Consider the following 19,854-nt stretch of genomic DNA (forward strand, 5'->3'; position numbering starts at 1 on the left):
GTTATGAGCGCTACCGGGGCAAGCCCCGGCTAGGCATTCGCAAAGCGAAAACACAGAAGAGAATTCGATTTTCGCATAGACTTCGCTATATATGGGCATTTACAAGCGAAAGGACAAGAAGTATACGATTTTCGCTGTGATTTCGGTTTATATAGATAGGTGTGCGTCTATAAATGGTAAAGAATTGTTATTGAACAGAATTTTAGGTGGGGCAATGCCCCAGTTGCCCTATAGGACGAGCCGCCACTGATATTTAGGCAGATTACGGACAGTTCCTGGCCTCATCTGCCGATGCTACAGACAGACGAGACAGGCCGACAATATCATAACTTAACTAATCTTAGAACTTAAAATCAAATATCTGCCTTGTCAATCCGATGCATCACCAATACAAGCATTCAGTTTTTATTACGAGCACATCGACGACAGCTCACAAATAGCTGATTGAGAACCAACGAATTCAAGTCTACATACTATCAGATACAGAACCTACGAAATCACGTCTACATATCTGGTGAAAGAGAATCAACAGATGTATGTTCATGTAGAGGTATTTTGACCGGGCCAGCATGCTGTAAAAGCATGCATGCAGCTATGTGCGCTGTGCTGTGACAAAAGAACAGATGCCTTTTGATACTACTAAATGTTTTCCCAATTGCATTACAGACTACATCGCAATTACAGCACTGGAGAAATAATTGTACAACGGGGCTGTTAAAGAACATTTTTTCAAATTTTCCGGCTACTTCTTAAAATTGTTGGATTGCCTGAAAAACTCAAATTTGGCACAATCTAACCGGCAGAAAGCAATGCTATGGGAGAAAATTTTGGATTAATTACGAATAAAAATTTTCGAATTTTACCGGCTACCTCATGATATTGTTAGATTGTGAGAAATATGATTCATAGCAAATTTGGCTTGATTCCAATTGGAAGAAGCGAAGTTATTAGAGTAGGATATTTTGGATATGAAAAAATAGTCGGCTTACTACTAGTATGTTATTATATTAAATGAAAGAATTTCTAACTAAAATACTCCATTAATTTTCAAATTCAAAATTTTCTCCTCGCATATCATTGATTCTACTTTTTAAAATTTAACCAGATATCAAGTAGCCATCCAGTAAAATGAAACAGAAGTTATTTTTGAGCAGCCCCACAGCCCTATTGTAGAAACATCACACAACATTAGCCATTCATTATTATTCACGTGCCCAATGCACATACCTAAGAAAACGTCAAATGGACGGAAGGTGTTGTGTGTTTTCACAGACGGCAGATCGAATCAATGATGAGTTACACTTCAAAAATACCGAAGTGCAAAGAAGATCCTCAGATATATTAAATCGGCATAGCCTTAGAACAGTGGTTCCCAACCTTTTTCCATCCACTTACCATTTTGAGGTTTTATGAAGTGCTCGCGTACCACCTATATAAGTTAATCGCGTTTCCACCATTTATGACGTCATACTCACGTATTTGGCCAATGCGAGGTGTATTAACAAATTCTATTAAACTAGGCCAGGTATGTCAAACATACGGCCCGCGGGCCGGATGCGGCCCGCCAGACGATTTTATCCGGCCCGCATAGCAATTCTGAGTACATTGACAAAAGATTATATTATCCATCACATCCACATTAATAAACCAAATTACAAATTCCGTGTTGACGGTTAAATATCTTGTATACATCACAACGCATACACAGGGATAACGCCAGATTATTACTAACGCAGGGGTGGCCAACCTTTTTGCCATTCACGGCCGCACTTCGACCACTCGTGTGGCCTACGGCCGTATTCCAGGGCATAGTCGTAATGAACGAGCCGGACGCCAAATAACCAGGTTAAAGTGTCTATGTCCATTTTTGGTGAACTCCGGATTAATCTATTTATTGATAGGCTTACTATACGCACCAAAACCGCGAGTGGTGACTGGTAATGTTAAGAAAGGAAGTGTTCATAGTCGCGCGAAGCGCGGAAAAAATTCAGATCCCCAATGAATTTCGTCATTGATATTAGTAGTTTTACATATTACCATGAAACATTTATCCTTTCTCATCCCGTGTGATCAGATTCACTGGTATAGAGTTGATGTAGAGGTGTTTCCGAAAATTTAAAGCAAGTTAATCAATAAATTATGATGCATCTTCGGGTGGGCCAATTGGTATTAGTCACTTTGTAGCATGCTGTTATTTCTTGACGTCCCATCAGGATTGTTAGTATAGTGAGGAGCACTCGATTCCGAGCTGATATTTCCATGTGAGGCGCATCATTTTCACTGATGTTTGCATGTGTATTGTGGGGCTCTGATTGCAAAGGGTGCTACTATATTAAAATCGAAAAACGTAGTGAAATTGAATCGCGCGCAGCGCGAAGAAAATTTCAAGATTAATTAAAATCTTTCAAGAATTCGGGATTCAATTCGTGAATTCGAATTGCATGTCGACGGGCGCAGGTTGGCCACCCCTGGACTAAAGCAAAGGGAACACAGAAATATGACTACTTGTTTCGCCGGTAATGCCATTGTTTTAGCGGTTCTTAATTGTATTCAACCGGACAAACATCGTATTTTCGACAATTTCATTGCTCGCAAATAATGGTGTTGCGAATCGCTAGAATGAAACCCCTATGGTCCGTGTACTATCTATATATGCTTGTTAATAAAGTATTCCAGCGAGAAGCAATGGCACGAGGCAACATTTTGGATTCCGTTGACTGGTCCGGCCAGCGAGCGATTTCATGACTTCGATCCGACCCGCGATGCAATACGAGTTTGCCACCTCTGAACTATCAGCCAGAGTTGATGGGATGCATATGGAATTGTTTTTTTCACCACCAGTCACAAGAAGAACAACATATCGAAATAAAAACACACAACAAAAGTCAATTTATTTAATGCGATGGCTGCATTTGTTCATTTTGCACTAGTTTGTCGATGCGTGGCATACGTTTGCTTACAGCGCATCGAAAGTCATGCATGGGCGCAGCAAGTCGGTTTCGTTTCTTCGACTTGATAGTCATCAGGGATGAAAATCCTTGCTCGCATTCCCACGTATAAGGGAAAATTAGTAGCTGGGGAATAGCGTGAGACGACGGCTTCAAAAAACTCAAAATCAGCCTCATCTGAACTAATTACTCCCTGCGGTCGAAAAAAGCAGAATCTACTCGCGTATACCACCTGGAAGACCTTCTCGTACCACAGGTTGGAAACCACTGCCTTAGAATAAATACACATCTACTGAATACACGTTGCACTGGTGCACTATAGATGTAGGAATTGACAAGCATTTTTGAACCTCAGTGAAGAGCACTGGATACTCATTCTTTCTAGTCGCCCTAAAATGCAGAGAATCATCGCCTTCAAATCTACACATGAGCTTATCAGTCTCTTCCAAGTACTTGACCATCTGAGTCATTGCATTGGCTCTAATTTAACTTTGCTTCGATGATTTGCTTGTATAATTGAAAAGTCTTGAATACTTGGATTGTGGAGGATTTATTACTTCTTCATCACTGGATAATTTTGTACGATGCATTGCTAGCTACTATGTATACATACTACATACATTACTATTGCCTGTTGTTTTTGCGGCGGCTTATCTGATATCAGACGAGTGCAACGAAAGCAGTGGTGACAAATAGAAGCAGAATTCGTCAGATGCGTTGATCTAGCCATTACGATTCGCAAATTTCTTCTTGTTCAAGTCATATAAAAATAATCCGAGTCAATGACTTGGGCCGAGTCATGCGTAATGACTCGAGTACAAGTCGAGTCAATCCAAATATTGACTTGAGTCGAGTCATTTTCCCATTTCAAGAAAATGACTCGAGTCAAGTCGAGTCACAAAAAAATCGTGACTCGAGTTCGACTCGAGTCGAGTCATGACTCGAGTCATTCCAACCCTGCCTTAATATCCCCCAACCGTAACCCTAATATTCCGCACCAACAAAACCAATCCCAACGCGAAAAACAATTTATTTTAACGCATATAAAATTTTGCATGATAATGAGAAACAGTTATTGGTGTCACGGTGAACACTAGTTGGTTGTTGATCGTAAAACGAAGAAGCGCCAATTATTTTATGATGTGCTTGCCAGGTCTCAATAACAATGTACTGTGATTGAAATTGTAATTAGGCAAAGATTTTATCAAATTCCAATTACAATTAAACAAAATAAAAATGCCTCAATTACAATTACAATTAGGCATACACGAAAAATGTAATAGAGTACATTCAGCCAATTACAAATTTCAATCACTCCAACGCTGGTGCTTGCAGTATTTTTAGCATGTTAATAACAGACAAAAAGCGACGATTAAAACAAGTGCTATACTTGAATTTATTTATTTTGAAATTATATAATAACATTCATATGAAGCAGTTCATACACATTTGACAGCTGATGCGGATGCGAGTTCGTTTTCTCCGGCGATTGGAATTCCAGCGGCTCACTGAAAAGACACATGTTGTTCGTGGTAAGCAATATCAATTTTTTAATTAAGTAGACTTCATGTGCAAAATGCACAAGCTAAGAAATGAGACGCTACATGACATCTTGAATAAACCTAGTGGAACTTTAGATCGGAAAGTCACCCTTGACTTGACAAGAACTAATGTTTCACATTGGAAAATGATGGGCCCCATGAAGAAATACCAATTTGTAATCGTGTTCTCCTCATCACGAAGGAAATTTGTTTTCGGTAGGTATGCCTACGTTTGGACGAATCCGGTATCTTTCCACTATATACTCACAATCCTGATGTGAGGTCAAAACATAACAGCATGCAACAAAGGGGACTAATAACAATTGGCACACCCAAAGATGCAGAACAGCAGGAACAACTTCCCTTAATTTTCGAAGACACCCCCTGCATGTACTCAACCGGTTAATCTGATCCCATGGGATGAGAAAGGATAAATATTTAATAGCAATATGTGAAAGGGATTCTTGGAGGTACAGAACTTCAATACACAATTGAACAGTATATCAAAATACACCAGTGGTTCTTAACCTTGCCCCTGGGGGGCGCTGGCGATTTTGAAAGGGGGCGGAAACGCTCAGGGGGCGATATGGGAGGCGCTGGGCTCAGGGGGGCGGTATGGGGGGCGCTGGAGAAAAATGGCTTCGCAGTAGATGATGTGGTGGTAGGACATATCCTTAATGAATATTCAGAGAAAATGAACACCGAAAACTTCGTTATATATAGCCTACAAAGTACATATAGGTTTAATCGTCCACGGGCGCCTAAATGACTGGCACCGAATATTCCTGTGTTGGCAATCTGAACCCCAGAAGACGAATTCCATCCGGCAGGGAAAAATTATATGCCAGTGAAGAAATACCAATTTGAAATCGTGTTCGTCTTTTAGTTTAGTACGATTGGGCGACAGGGATATCTAAGACTAGATATTCTTGTTGGGCGATATCCCTGTTGGGCGATTCTATATTTTTGATATAGCAGACAGGAGGTCACGAAATAACATCATGCAACCAAGTCATATAAACGGGTTCACCCGCCCGAATATGTTTAATTATTAGTTACGGGCCCTACAGTTTCCAAGACACCTCACATTGTTCGCTCCACGTTTTGATGAGTCTGCGCACACTCAATAAACTCACTGCGCAGACCCTTGGACAACAGTGCGTAACGACTAAAAAAGGGTCAAAACTTCGGATTAGTTGTGCGCAACGTAGATTTTCTGTGCACAGATACCATGTCAGCACTGCGCACGTGAGCAGCTTAGACGGAACATTGCACCTCACTCAGCTCTACCGGTAAATCTGGTACCCTGAGCAGAGAGGACAAGAAATTAAATGCAATATATATGCAATTCCCGATCTCACTGACCGATTTTATCATGAATTATCGAAAGTTTTCGCACTTCGCACTGGCTCGCTAAACAGTACAGCTGATTTCGTGGCAAAACGAACAACGTGGTGGGGGCGGTCGGTTTATCACCCTATGGGAGCCCAAGACCCAAGTTCTTTCGGGGGGCCTGACGAAGTGCCGTTTCGTTCCTGCCAACGGGTATACGCCCGAAGATGTATAATTATTATTGAAGGGTCCTACCTTTTCAATCACACATCACTCAGCTCTACCGGTAAATTTGTTTACGTGAGCAGAGAGAGGATAAAATTTGATATCAATATACATGCAATTCCCGATCATATTTACCAATTCAATCATTAATTATTGAAATTTTTCGCGCTTCGCGCGTCTAGGCGGGAATACCTGGTTCAGTAAATGGACACCCAATGTAGATGACTAGTATTAGCAAATAGTGGATAGCCGAAAGGGGGTCTGGGGGCGAAGCCCCCGGAAGTTTGGTTTATCACCCGATGAGGGCTAAGACCAACGTTTTTGGGGGGGCTGACGAAGTGCTGTTACGGCCCTGGTAACGAATTAATTGTACCTACGGGCACGCCCGATTATGTTTAATTATTAATTACGTGCCCTCCATCTCCCCATACAGCAGCTCAATCAGCGCTACTGGTAAATCTGATTACGTGGGCTGAGAGCATAAAAAGTTTATAGCGACTTATATATGTAATTACCACCTATTCATTTATGCATTATAGAAAATTTTGTTACCTAGGGCGACCATGCCACACAAACTTTGCTGACCATCGAAATCACGCTACGCGGTTCTTGGTGGCGAAACCGTCAGAAGTTTGGTTTATCACGCTATGGGTGCGCAAGGCAATCATTTTTCGGGGGGATGATGAAGTGCTGTTACGGCCCTCCCTCTTACTCGTTGTCTTTATTACATTCCTCACAATATGCGGTTGGGGGGCGCTGGAGCACGATAATTTTTGTAAGGGGGCGCTGGAGGAAAAAAGGTTAAGAACCACTGAAATACACCAACCAAAACTCTGTCAACAAAAGGTGTTCGTGTACCACCTAAAAAAAATACATTGAACGCTCTCTCATTTGAAATTTCATGCTGGTGACGTCATATTTTGTGATACGATTGTTGATATACAATGTTCTTACCAATTTTCTACTAGTTGCTGACGATTACCCCTGACGAGTGTCAGCCGAAAATATTCGGTTTCATTTCAATATGAATATACTGTTCAATTTTATAATATGTGAAACTATATTAATATTAATAACGAAATACATTCTTGAATTTGAAAAATCTTCCGCGCTTGGCCCGACTAGTAAACGGAAACCTGTGGCTATATTCATAGCATGACTATTGCTCACAATTTCTGTGCACATAGTAAGCAGATATGAGTAGAGTTGTCAGGTATCGTGCGCCGTTCATAATACAAAATATATTGAAAGTGCCTATCATGATATATTTTGTTGCATTTGTATTTCTTCAATAAAATAGTATTTCTTTTGTGAAAACTATGCCCGTCACCCATGTTAGAGAGCACACCGTTGTACGGAGTCTGACGTATAGAGTCTGACGTGGCTGTTAAACTGCGTTGCCTATTTTCATATTGCTATTGAAGTCATGCGATCAGCGGCTTCTGCCCGTTTTGAGTTGGCGACTCGTGGTCAATGTTCCCTCTAATTTTAACGAGTCTGCGCAAACACGCCAACTCACTGCGCAGGCCCTTAGACAACAGTACGCAACCAGGCTCCCCATAGAGTGATACATAACACTTCTGGGGGCTTCGCCCCTCAGACCCCCCTTAGGCTGTCCGTCTATTTCCGCTGCTTATAAACTAGATTGGCAGTCCGTTTGGTGGTTGTGACGCCGTAACGCGCGAAGCGCGAAAAAATTATGTCATTCATGATTGAGTCGGTATATTGCTATCAATTTTTATGCTCTCTCTGCTCGCGTAATCAGATTTACCTGTTGACTTGATTGAGTCAGGTGTGTTGGAAAAGGTATAGGACCTCTAAATAGTAATTAAAGGTCTTCGGGCGTATACCTACTTATGTCTTCCGTTTTCACATGCTCCGACAACCATTCCATGTCAAACGGCTCGCACTTCATTGTTAATTTGGCTTGGTGAAGGGATGAGCATGTGAAAGTACCCACCCATTCGTTTTGTCAGTCATTAAAAGCGATCAGTATAAACAGTGACAAGCAGAATTAGCGAGTATTCACTCAACGTTGGCCACACAGGCAAGCAGCTAGCCAAAACACTTGTGGCGACACAAATGGACGGTGGACGCTTGTAACCGCAAATAGGCTACTACAGACGGCGAAACGTTATTTTGTGCAACCATAGGTGACGTCACAATAAATCCGTGTACGTACATGGTGACATACAGATTACTAGTAGACATACACACTGATGTGACGTCTTATTAATACCGGCAATGCACTCATTACTATCATGTCTGACTGAAGCAAGAACACTATCAGCGTATGACCTTATCGACAGAACATCCCCGTTCAAACGAATCGAATGAAATCTAAATTTGTGCTTCTGAGAAGCTGATTTAACTCAACGCCCCACAATGCGCAGTTGAAGCATATCCCGATAAACGTTTGCAAGGGGATCGATTTTTTCAGCAATATTGGTGCTTGCACTTGCATATTCTGCATATTATTCTATCTCATCACACGTGATCTGATTTGCCTGCATGATGGAAGTGATGACTTCGACAATTCGCGGCATGTAATTGTACAGTAAATCTAATGTAATGTTCATACCACGCGCAGAATACTATTCGTTAGTCTCTCGTAGATTAACTTCGAGTTAGTCCATTGTTATTTATCACTTTGTTAAACCATGTTATTTCGCCATTCCTAGAAAAAGACTGCGCTATTGAAATGATATCAGTATCGCTGACGCGTACGAGACCATACTAAATGAAAAATCTCTTTCGTGAGGCCCACGTCATTGCTCTTTATCATTTCTTCACAGTGCGCAATTGTACCTCGGTTTCAGACTTCAGCGAGAACACTATCTGCCCTTGGCAATGTTACCTCTAATTTTTCACGAGTATGCGCGTTTGCGTGGTACCTTGGAGAACAGTGCGCAACGACTAAAAAAAAAGTCATCACTTCAGATTTTTTGTGCGCAGCTTAGATTTTCTGTGCGCAAACCATTCGATGATAGCAAATGGTTACCATATTTTAAGATCCAGAAAGGGGGACAGTTTTAACAGTCTGCAAAAGTTACAATAGTGGACGAGAAAATGGGAACTCTTTACATTTATAAATCTAATTTCGTTGGGTTGACTAAAATAATACGCCCTTTGTTCCAACTCGACTACCGAAATACCCCTCGTCCATCGCGTGGGACAACATTTTCCGTAATTCGTGATCTTTAGGAGAATTTTAGGCTAAAAATGAGAACAAATTGCCAAAAAGTAGGGCATTTGTGCGAAAGGAGGACATGAAGAAGAACGTTAAATCCTCCTAAACTAGAACATACGGTAACCACCCTATCATAGCATATGTCTATGGTTGGTGTCGCCCACACTCTTAAATCGCCTATTCAAGCGTATTCCAGGGAATTATAAAAATCAATTGGTATTTCTTAAGCGTAAATTTCGTCGATCTTTATGCATTCGGTCATATTGATCAAGAGATCCAAAGTGAACCAACGAAGGCACGGAGTAAAATGTTGGGAACTACTGCTGTAGCTGACACTACAGTAGATTCCTGAGACAGCGGAAATATGTTGAAAGATACCTCGACTCCTCCCTTGCGATTCCGTGCTTCGTTTGCCTCGCCAAACGCTTCTGTGGCACCGGCTTAGAAGCCGCTGTTGAATACAGAACTTTTGCAAGAAATACCCGCATCTCCTGAAGATGGAAGCAACGACCCTGAAAGTATATATATGTACATTTTACTTTAAACTCGCAATCAGTCTTTCAATTTGTTCCAGTTCTTTACTGAACTTGTACATTAGCACCACCGGTTTAAATCCGCTATCAACTATTGGCGGGTTAGATACAAATCTATGCAAACTGCACAGGGAGACGCAGTTGCTGCAAAATTTAAGTAGATATGTGGTCCAACAGTACATCAAATGATATCTAACATAGAACAATGCGTCCATCGGTGTAGCCACAATGATATTTGGAAGGGTTAGCATAACATACACAATGTTGCGACGTCGCGGATTGTTGATACTGCAAAGAATAAATTCGCTTGCACCTATGGCAGTGGTTCCCAACCGGGGAGGAATTCCCCCCTTGGGGGGAATTTTGCAATTTTTAGGGAGGAAATCCACTTTAGAATTGTAACGGATTTCCCAAATTGTTCATGTTCGAACTGTCATGTAGTCAACCAGCTATATCCGAACGTATGCTCCTTATGGCTGCTTTTTGTTTGCTGAAAGTATGTTTAAATGCTATCTAAAATCTCTTTTTCATATACAAATCCCCCCAACCCTTTTTTTTTTCTTTCCAACTAGTTCAGATGTGCTGCAGTTCGCAAGACAATTTTGTAGGCCAGCGACGGCTTCTCAATCAAATATATCCAAAGCGAGTAAATGTCGTGCCGAATCTATCACAACAAGGCCTCTAGTGTAAGTATTTATCTTATATTTTCAAGTCAACATTTTCAGACAGTGACTAAATATTCCAACGTCATCAATTCAAGTCAAAGAGATCGCTAGCCTTGCTTTATTTTTAGTGAACAGCTACCCGATCGCAAAAAGACATGGTAAACTTGGTGCAATGATGCCGAAACGTAATGGGTGTCCTAAATTTCAATGCGCTCCAGCAGGGAATCTGATCACGTGTATGTTATATATCAGGGCTGTAACCCAGTCATGAGGCTCCGAGTCACAAGTCAATCTCACTTTCATAGTTTTGACTCGAGTCAAGTCAAGTCATTTTCAATTCACCATTGAGTCAAGTCCGAGTCCAAGTCACCGAGCAGACGGTCGAGTCCGAGTCATGGTATTATGACTCGAGTACGAGTCCAAGTCCCACTCAAGTCAACACTGTTTGGTGATATTGAATGATTTGGATTTATGACATACTAATTTTCCTCACTTTGAGCAGTTTCTTGTCACATTGTCAAGTACCAGGATCAATAGACAAAATTCCAACAGGGTGGTCACTTTACTGTTCTTCGAAATTACAATGAAATGTCGGTCTTGGCCGTTTTATAGTCTTGAGTCATATGGCTTGGTTCGAGTCATGCACAATGACTCGAGTCCAAGTCGAGTCAATACCCAGATTGTCTCGAGTCGAGTCGTTTCCGTATTTTGAGAAAATGACTCGAGTCAAGTCTAGGTATCAGAAAATGGTGACTCGAGTCAAACTCGAGTCTGGTAAACCCTTCTATATATGAAAGTACCACTATTGTTGGCCAAATGCATACGCAAACTTGAGAAAAAAATCGCGAGACCAGTAAATTTATGGATACTGATTTTTCACAGCAGTTATATTAGCGATTGGTGCACGGTAAGCCGAAAACACAAATGGAAGTGTGGGGGTCTGTTGAGTCAAGCCTTCCAGAATTTGTGTGATTGGGACCAAGGCCATGGTTTTTGGAGTTCTACAAAGTGTTATTACGGCACTGCTAGAAACAAACACTCGATACCGCCCGTCTTATTCTCTCAGTCAACAGGTGTTTGCGCGGTAAAAATGACCATTTTTATTCATCGGGCAGATTTATCCTAAGGGGGGAATTTTGGCTAAAATTTCGGCCAAGGGAGGCACGAGATGAAAAAGGTTGGGAACCACTGACCTATGGTAACGGCGACGTGCTAGTAGGCTATGTGGTGAAGCTATCTGACATGCGTTCTACCGAATACAAGAAATTTAGTTGCTGAAATCAGAATATTGCTTTTAGTATCAGTGGTTTGAGATGCTTACATAAGACCATGAGACTGATAGAATTCGGAATCCGTACCGTGCTTTCTGCGGCTTGAGGACTGGCTTGCTGCTGCCGAGAATCAAACCGCAGCCACCACCCTCAAGAGTGGTGGTACGCCCCCATATAGTAGAATTTGTGAAGGTGATAACTAGGGCTGGGTAAAACCGAGTACTTGACTAATTCGATTCGGAATGACGTATTACGCTTAGGGCTGGGCACAATTATTCGAGTACTCGAATCTGAATCGAGAAATAATTGTGATGATTCGAGTCGAGTATAGTAAAGTACGATTTTTTCGAGTACTGAAATTATACGCTCCTCGTCACTGGAAGTTAACTTATCAACGAGAATAATAGTTTGGGCTGTAATTTTTACTGTTGAAGCCTTGAAACCTTGATTGGCTGTATACGAAGCACATAATACAAAGCTACGAACTTCACTCGAACTATAAGCACATTTCCGAAGTCACGATGGTCCCACAACATTGTCACAAAGAGCAATAAAATCGTTATAGCCGGGAAATACCAAAGTATCTTTAATGTGATGGATAACAGGCCTTATATTCTTTGTGGGGGCATAAAAGATACGTGTTTCAACCTTCACATATTACGTTCTGTTATGTCATCATAATGAGTAATACTCAATTACTCGACTCTAGGGCTGGGCAAAATCGAGTAGCTGAGTGATTCGATTCTGAATCACGTAATATGCTTCGAGTCGAGTCGAGTAATCGAGTATCACTCATTATGACGTCATAACTGAATGTAATAAGTCAAAGTTCAAATATGTACCGTTTATGCCACCATAAAGAATATAATGCCTCTTATACATCTCATAAATGATACTTTGGTATTATTTTGTCCATCCGATTTCATTCCACTTGGTGACAATTCTGTGGCATAATCATGATTTTGGAAATGTGCTACGTCCAGTAACTTTCGTAGCTTTGTACTATATGTTTCGTATGCTACGATACCGCCAATCAAGGTTTCAAGGCTTCAACAGTGAAAATGAGTATTTAAACTATAATTCTCGTTGATAAATTAACTTCCAGTGGCGAGGAGCGTATAATTTCAGTACTCGAAAAAATCGTATTTCACTACTCGACTCGAATCATTAAAATTAATACTCGATTCAGTTTCGAGTACTCGAATCATTTTGCCCAGCCCTACTCGACTCACCTCGAAGAATATTACGTGATTCAGAATCAAATCACTCGGGTACTCGATTTTGCTTCGACGCTTCGAGTCGAGTCGAGTACTCGAGTATCACTCATTATGACGTTACAACAGAATGTTCTTTAATAGCTGATTGATGGTACAAAATTTGAACACGGCTTTTAACAGTAAATTCATATTTATTGACTCGAAGAACTTTTCGCGTGCCTCTTATCAAGAGCAACCGGCACGATAAAGGATGCAGAACAGAGATGGATTCAAAACCAAATGGCGAATTGTGACGCAATAATGAAAATTTATAAATAACATGAATGGAAATTCAACCATAGCAACAATGCGGCGTATATAGCAACAAGCAACTTCAAGAAGTACTGCCCGTGAGGAATAACATACAAATGCAATGAGACAATGCAGCAACACAGAATAAAAATTGTACAGAAATACGGACGAATAGCTAAGCAACAACAACTAGTGTGAGATTTTAAGATTACACAAAAATTCTTTCTGTCGACAAAGGACCGGGTTGTTGAGTTTGAGGAAAGTGGATTCCAAAGCTGTTAAACGAAATATGGTTCTACCCTTGGATAAAACTGAAAACATGTCGTCTGAATAGTTTGAGGCGCAAGACGGGTTGTCGATCAAATGCTGGCCAATTGAAGAACTGCATGCCAACTCTTGGCTGTACGATTGGGATTTTGATGCGTGTTTCTGTTTACATTGCTGAGTGATATTCTCAGAATCAGGAGACTGCGATGCCGATCTTATCCCCTTAGGAACATGCTGTTTGATACGCTCTAGCAAGCGTTGGGATGTGCGTCCCACGTACCGACTGTCACAGTGGCATTTGTATTCATATATGACCATACTTTGATGAAAAGCAGGCAGCACATCCTTTCGCGTGTTGGGCAAAATTTGTTTCGTTGTATATACAATCCTCGCATTAACAGTGTTGCAACATGATTCGACGCATGATCTGATTGATTTGGTGAATCTATTGGAAACAGAGCCAAGCGAAGGAAGGTGTATGTACACCGGGCATTTGTTAGGGCCGAAAACTGTAGGTTGTCTGAATTTGCGCATTTTCTCCGCAATGGCAGAGTCAGTGATGCTATCGGGATATCCATTTTTGGACAAAATGGATCTAATCCAATTTAATTCTGCGGACAATTTGTCTTTAGAGCAAATCATAAGTGCTCGATGCACAAGGGTAGAGATCAAATTTAATTTACGCTTTTTCGGACAAAAGGAGTTCCACCTAACATAATGACCGGCGAATGTTGGCTTCCGATAAACTGATGTGGTGAATTGATGACCCGTTTCTTCTACCAAAACATCAAGAAACGGTAGGGAACTATTTTGTTCTTCATCTACTATGAATTTGAGGGATTGATGCATTGAATTTAACGTATAGAAAAAGGCATCACACTGTCGCTCACTTTGAAAAACCACGAACGTATCATCAACGTATCGATAATACATAAGAGGTTTATCAGAGTCCGAAAATAACTTATTCTCATGGAACCCGACAAAAATATTCGCGAGGGTGGGTCCCAATGGTGAACCCATGGCAATGCCGTCAGATTGCTTATACATCATGTCGTTGAAACTGAATTCAACCGACGACGCTGATATTTCAAGCAACTCCAAGAATATTTCCCGCGGAATTGGAGGAGGTTCAAGCTCACCATTGTAAAGAGTGTCAGCGCAAATATTAAAAGTTTCAGTCAATGGCACATTGGTAAATAAACTAACAATATCGAATGAGCTCATATATACATCATTGGGATCAAGGCCGAAATTTCGAATTTTCTCAACAAATGTGAATGAGTCACTCAAACAATTATTGGAATAAACAGACCGGACGGGTTCGATTATTGCGTTGAGCCATTTTGCTAAACTATGTTGTGCCGAACCAGACATAGAAAGAATCGGACTCAGTGGCGTATTAGCTTTGTGTATTTTCGGCAGGCCATACATACGCGGTCTTTGTGATCCACACGGTCTGATGAATTCATAGACTTCTTTAGGGATAACCTTCTGATTCTTTAGAGCTAGTAGACGACGCTGTAGTTTACCCTCATTCTTTGTCAAATTTCAAATATGTATGTAACTTTTATGCCACAACAAAGAATATAGTTCCTGTTATCCGTGACATTTAAGATACGTCGGTATTTCTCAACCATACCGATTTCATTGCACTCCTTGACAATGTTGTGGGATGATCATGACTTCGGAGATGTGTTATTTCCAGTAATGTTCGTAGCTTTGTACTATGCCTCGTGTGGTGCGACACGTCCAATCAAGGTTTCAAGGCTTCCTTAGCGGAAAATACTATCAAAACTATAATTCTCGGTAGTAAACTAACTTTCAGTTGCGAGGAACGTATAATTTGAGTACTCGAAAAAATCGTCTTTTACTACTCTACTCGACTCGAATCATTGTGCCAAGACCAAGTGATACCTATTAACAAAAGGGCAGTTGGACAATGACATTGAGGTTTGACCGAAGGTGTTGACCATTTTTAGTCCCTCCTCCCGGCTTGACAGTGAGATGACGCAAGTTTGTTAGCTTTTTCTATTGCTTTGTCTAGTCATCATCTTGCCAAATCTTCGACATCTATGGTCATTTTACACCAGGCTGATATTGCTTATTATAATTCCTACATTGTCAACCTATAGCACAGCCGACTTTTCACTCCAGAATTTTTTAAGACGACGCTTATACAGATCAGATGGCGAGATGGAGCCACAATAAACCGCCGAAACTTAGGAAAGGATTCTGGAGTCGACATCGGTCGGAGTCGAACCAGTGCCGTAGCAGCATGTGCTGCCGCCCATGGCTTTCGTTCAAGCAATCTTCTCAACAAAAGATAATTTCAAATAACATGCCGCGTCTTAGCAGTTCTATATTGCTTAAAAAAGAAGCCTCACCGTCTCAGCGTTTAGAAGGCCCAAAATAATGAAGACAAGATATGGTGAACGAATGTATGAGAAGCCCCTCTCACAGCTAACAAATTTAAACACCAATGGACGGGCAAAGTTTCAGACACGAACATAGATATGGTGTCGAATCAAGTAGGTGTGATTTACCTAACCCCTGTAGAACATCAAACGCTGTTGCATTACAATCAAACGTGGTTTCGCTGCTCCGCACCAGCCACCTACATCTGTCAATTTCCGCAGCTAACAATACTGATTATAATCGAAAGCTATTGTTGCCATGATTCCGGAAATACAATTTTAAAACTGGTCAGGGCAACGGAACCACCCCGAAATAGCCGTCAAAGTCTGAAAATTGGCATTGTTCCGAATAGTCGCTCGATACAAATTCCATTACCATGGTCAATTTATCATCGTGTTGCGGCGCTCCGATTGTTCGGAACAATCGGCATTGACGGTTTTTCGAAGTCGTTCCATTGTCATACTCTCCTTTTAATTTGTGTTTTCGGAATCAGTGCGACGCTAGCCTTCGATTGAGACCAGTTTGATTGAATTAGCTCTCGGGACTACCAATTACGCTGCTTTAGCCGGCTGTGTACACTGTGCAATGTGCAGTGTGCAGCCTCATTTGCTGCCCCCTTGGAGCCTGCCGCCCCTGGCGCAGAGCCATAGCCGCCAAGTGGCTGCTACGCCACTGACGCGAACCCGCGATCCATTTGTGTTGCTATATAGGGCAGGGGTCGGGAACCTTCTTCGTCCTAAGAGCCATATTGGCCCTATATTTTCCATCTTAACTACCAAAGAGCCATATATGTCAATCAATTTGTACGTCACAATTGAATATTCGTGACGTCATGGCAGCACTATTTCGAACTCACTATAACATTCGATTCGTCGTTTGCGCCGTGTTTCCCCGGTAAAAAACTGGTGCTAATCATACTCTTTACCTTATGTGAGCATGCGAAAACGTGGGTTACATAGATCTTCTGCAAGTTACATCTTTTTAATTGTATTGAAGTGAGTGTTGAAGCACGACAATTGCGGTAGACCTACTGGCAGCCACGCATGTTTTATCCAGCCCTTCCAAACCATAATATTACCATCAGCGACGGAGAATATTGGTAACTAACTGATATAATTTGGTCGACTTTACTAGTCAATCCCAAATTTGTCGGTGGTCGCGACAAGACTACATTTTAATGGAGGGTTACCATACGTCTTCCTTTAGGTGGATTTGTCCTCTTTTTTCAGGTTTTTGAAAATGTCCTCCGATGACGCCTAAATGTCCTTTTAATCAATTCATTCGCCTTTACAGCTTTTAGAGCTAAGATAGTGGATGTATTCGAGTGAATATGAGCATAACTGACGCTACATGTAAAATTTGTGGTTCGGACGAAAGTGACGACTTTTTTTATTTATTTTACTCAAACCAACCACAAAGTCGGAAAAATTTACCATTATTTCCAGATTTTACGCCACAATTCTAAGTCTGGAAATTTTTGAAGTGAAAGTGTCCTACTTTCCTGATTTCAAAATATGGTCACCCTATTTTAATGGCTGTGCTAGCAAGTTACATAGCGATCGGGAATGTGGACGGCTATGTTTGTAATATGAGTTTGTGACTGGGAGTGTCAATTGCAAGGATGTTAATTTCTCGTCGATGACCAGGAAGACAGTGTGGATTCGAAATCTGCATCGTCATACTAGCCTCAGCATGTCAAGCTTTTCTCTATTATTATTAGATCGACCCACCGTGCCTCCTGGGGGCGTTGACGAGTTTGAAGAGGGCGCTTGCAATGCAGTGGACGATTGGGGGCATTGGTGGTAGGGGCCCAGAGATAAAATTAAAGCGATGTAAATCTAGAACGCAACTGCTGTGTACTGTTGAAATAATAATGGCAGATTTTATACTGCAAAGTGAAGTGAAGTGAAGTGCAAAGAAGGAGTTACAAATGATCATTTTACCGTGGTTGTACCTCATGGCTGTAACAGAGTGATAAAACCTGAATGTAATTGACCTACCCTCCGTGATATGAGATTGATCTTTGGTTTCTTCTGGGTAACTGGCCCGGCATTCCGTCTGCTTCTGAAGTCAATAAATTCAGTCCGATGAATAGTGCGCCGATCACGAATATTTTCATCATTAATATTGAGTCGATATGTTCAGACTGTAAATCTGACGCTGGGTGTGATCAGTCTGATGGCTGTGGCCCGTTTAAAAGTCTTCCGCGCCGCCTTCTATTGCGTCATTATGAGGAAATTGCCTAATTCATCGCTATCATATTTAGTCGGATTACGCTCGGGTGTATCATAGCGGTATGGTGAGAAATACTAAACATTATAATCTGAAAAGGGTATCGTCATTCGTAACTGCAGTGTGAATATGGTAGAAGTTAAGTTCGCGTGAGTAATAGGATGTAATAGTAATTCCACAACTCACAATACAGGAAAACCATCCCAAGATCAAGAACGCCGTTATGGTCGGTCATACAGCACTTGTTGAAACCTTATATATGCCTTCCATAATATTCGAAACGGAATATAGTAAATTATAGCTGGTGTCACCAATATTTTACGTACTTTGAACAATTGACCTCACTTATTTTGTATGATAATAGGCCCGCTCCTTACAGCAATACACGATGCAATATCCATATCATCCACTCAAACTGAAAGTGATTGTAGTCAAATTGCGCTATTACCATGAACATTGCTTGCAAAGATGCAGAATCCTTGTTAGAAAACTGTAATCACGTTTTTGGTCATGTGTGGTATGCATATAAGGAGCATATGACTGTCTCTTTCATTTTACTTGGCATGTGTGACACGGGGTATGGCGCAAGGTCATGTTGCAAAGGCGTGCTGTATTGGCGTGTTATAAATGAGAGTCACGCGATACAACATGTTGATACTGCTCGAGGCATCATTTACGGTCACGTGATTAAGTCCTGAACGGTTTATTTCGTGGAAAGAGATTATTTTGCTCTGGTATTATTGGGGCTGGAATATCCATTACCTGCGTGTCTGTGTACTGCACACACATTGATTCGTGGCCCATGTCCGAGCTCAAGTTTAAATATTTGAACAGATGTTTTGTGTGAATAATAACTGACATGGCTTCCGACCACCGTCACAAACAGACCAAAAATATATATTTAACAAGGACTAAACCGTGATGCAGCATTTTACGGTCTGTGGTCATCGTCATCAGAACACCCATTCCGTACTAATTAATATATCTACTTGTTATAACTGTTGAGCCAACGACAATTCCGAGGATTCCAGCCACTCCATATCGTATACGTCGACAATATTGGGTGCAAATCGTCCGTAGGCTCATACTTCATGTTTTTCGATAGTGTTTAAACAATTATGGCATAATGATACAACGCTTGTAAGAAGAAAAAAAAATTCAAAAAATCATTTGATTAAAACACTGTTTAAAACATGATTCGATATGATCCAAAAGATCACGTTATTGGGCACTGTGCATATTCCTCGAACGGCTCTGAATACACCATAGGACTAAAATTACACTGTGCACGTGAATCACAGCATAATTTCTGTAATTTTGATTCTTCATTTTCAATCATCTCTAGATTCTCTACCTCTGCCAATTCTTCATCTACCGCAATTCTGTAATCTGACCTCTTCATATATCGCATAGGAATAACAATTTGACTGTATTACTGAAATTTCAAAAAATTACTCCAATCTCGCCATTTACCTTTGGGGGCAGGTTGCTTCCCGGATTATGTGTGTATTTACCAGTTTTGCTGAGAATAAAGAATATAATAATAATATGGGAAGGTTGGCTCTGAGGTATCTGCGTAGTCTCTAGAACAGAGAGTCATAGGTATTAGATTATTTTGGTACAGGTTTACCACAACGTAAGCGGTAGTTCTGGATAACTTCATTTACGGTCGATTTATCTGTGTCATAACAATTTAGGCTCAGTCATATTAGCGTACCGCGACCGAA

At 41.0% G+C, this 19,854-nt stretch overlaps 1 protein-coding gene across 1 annotated transcript; it reads right to left on the reverse strand.

Moving 5' to 3' along the window:
- Nucleotides 1-3,958: 3,958 nt before the first annotated feature.
- On the reverse strand, nucleotides 3,959-18,628 carry LOC145443145 (uncharacterized). The gene is made up of 3 exons (XM_080321140.1): nucleotides 17,896-18,628; nucleotides 9,615-9,748; nucleotides 3,959-4,456 (listed from the first exon to the last, which is right to left on the reverse strand). Exons 1-3 carry the CDS (start codon nucleotides 18,015-18,017, stop codon nucleotides 4,374-4,376), a joined length of 339 nt encoding a protein of 112 aa, XP_080177266.1. The 5' UTR covers nucleotides 18,018-18,628; the 3' UTR covers nucleotides 3,959-4,373.
- Between the last annotated feature and the right edge of the window lie 1,226 nt (nucleotides 18,629-19,854).

The sequence above is a fragment of the Botryllus schlosseri genome, chromosome 7 (genome assembly GCF_051294905.1).
Source record: "Botryllus schlosseri isolate E-star chromosome 7, Bs_hap1, whole genome shotgun sequence".
Lineage (NCBI taxonomy): Eukaryota > Metazoa > Chordata > Ascidiacea > Stolidobranchia > Styelidae > Botryllus > Botryllus schlosseri.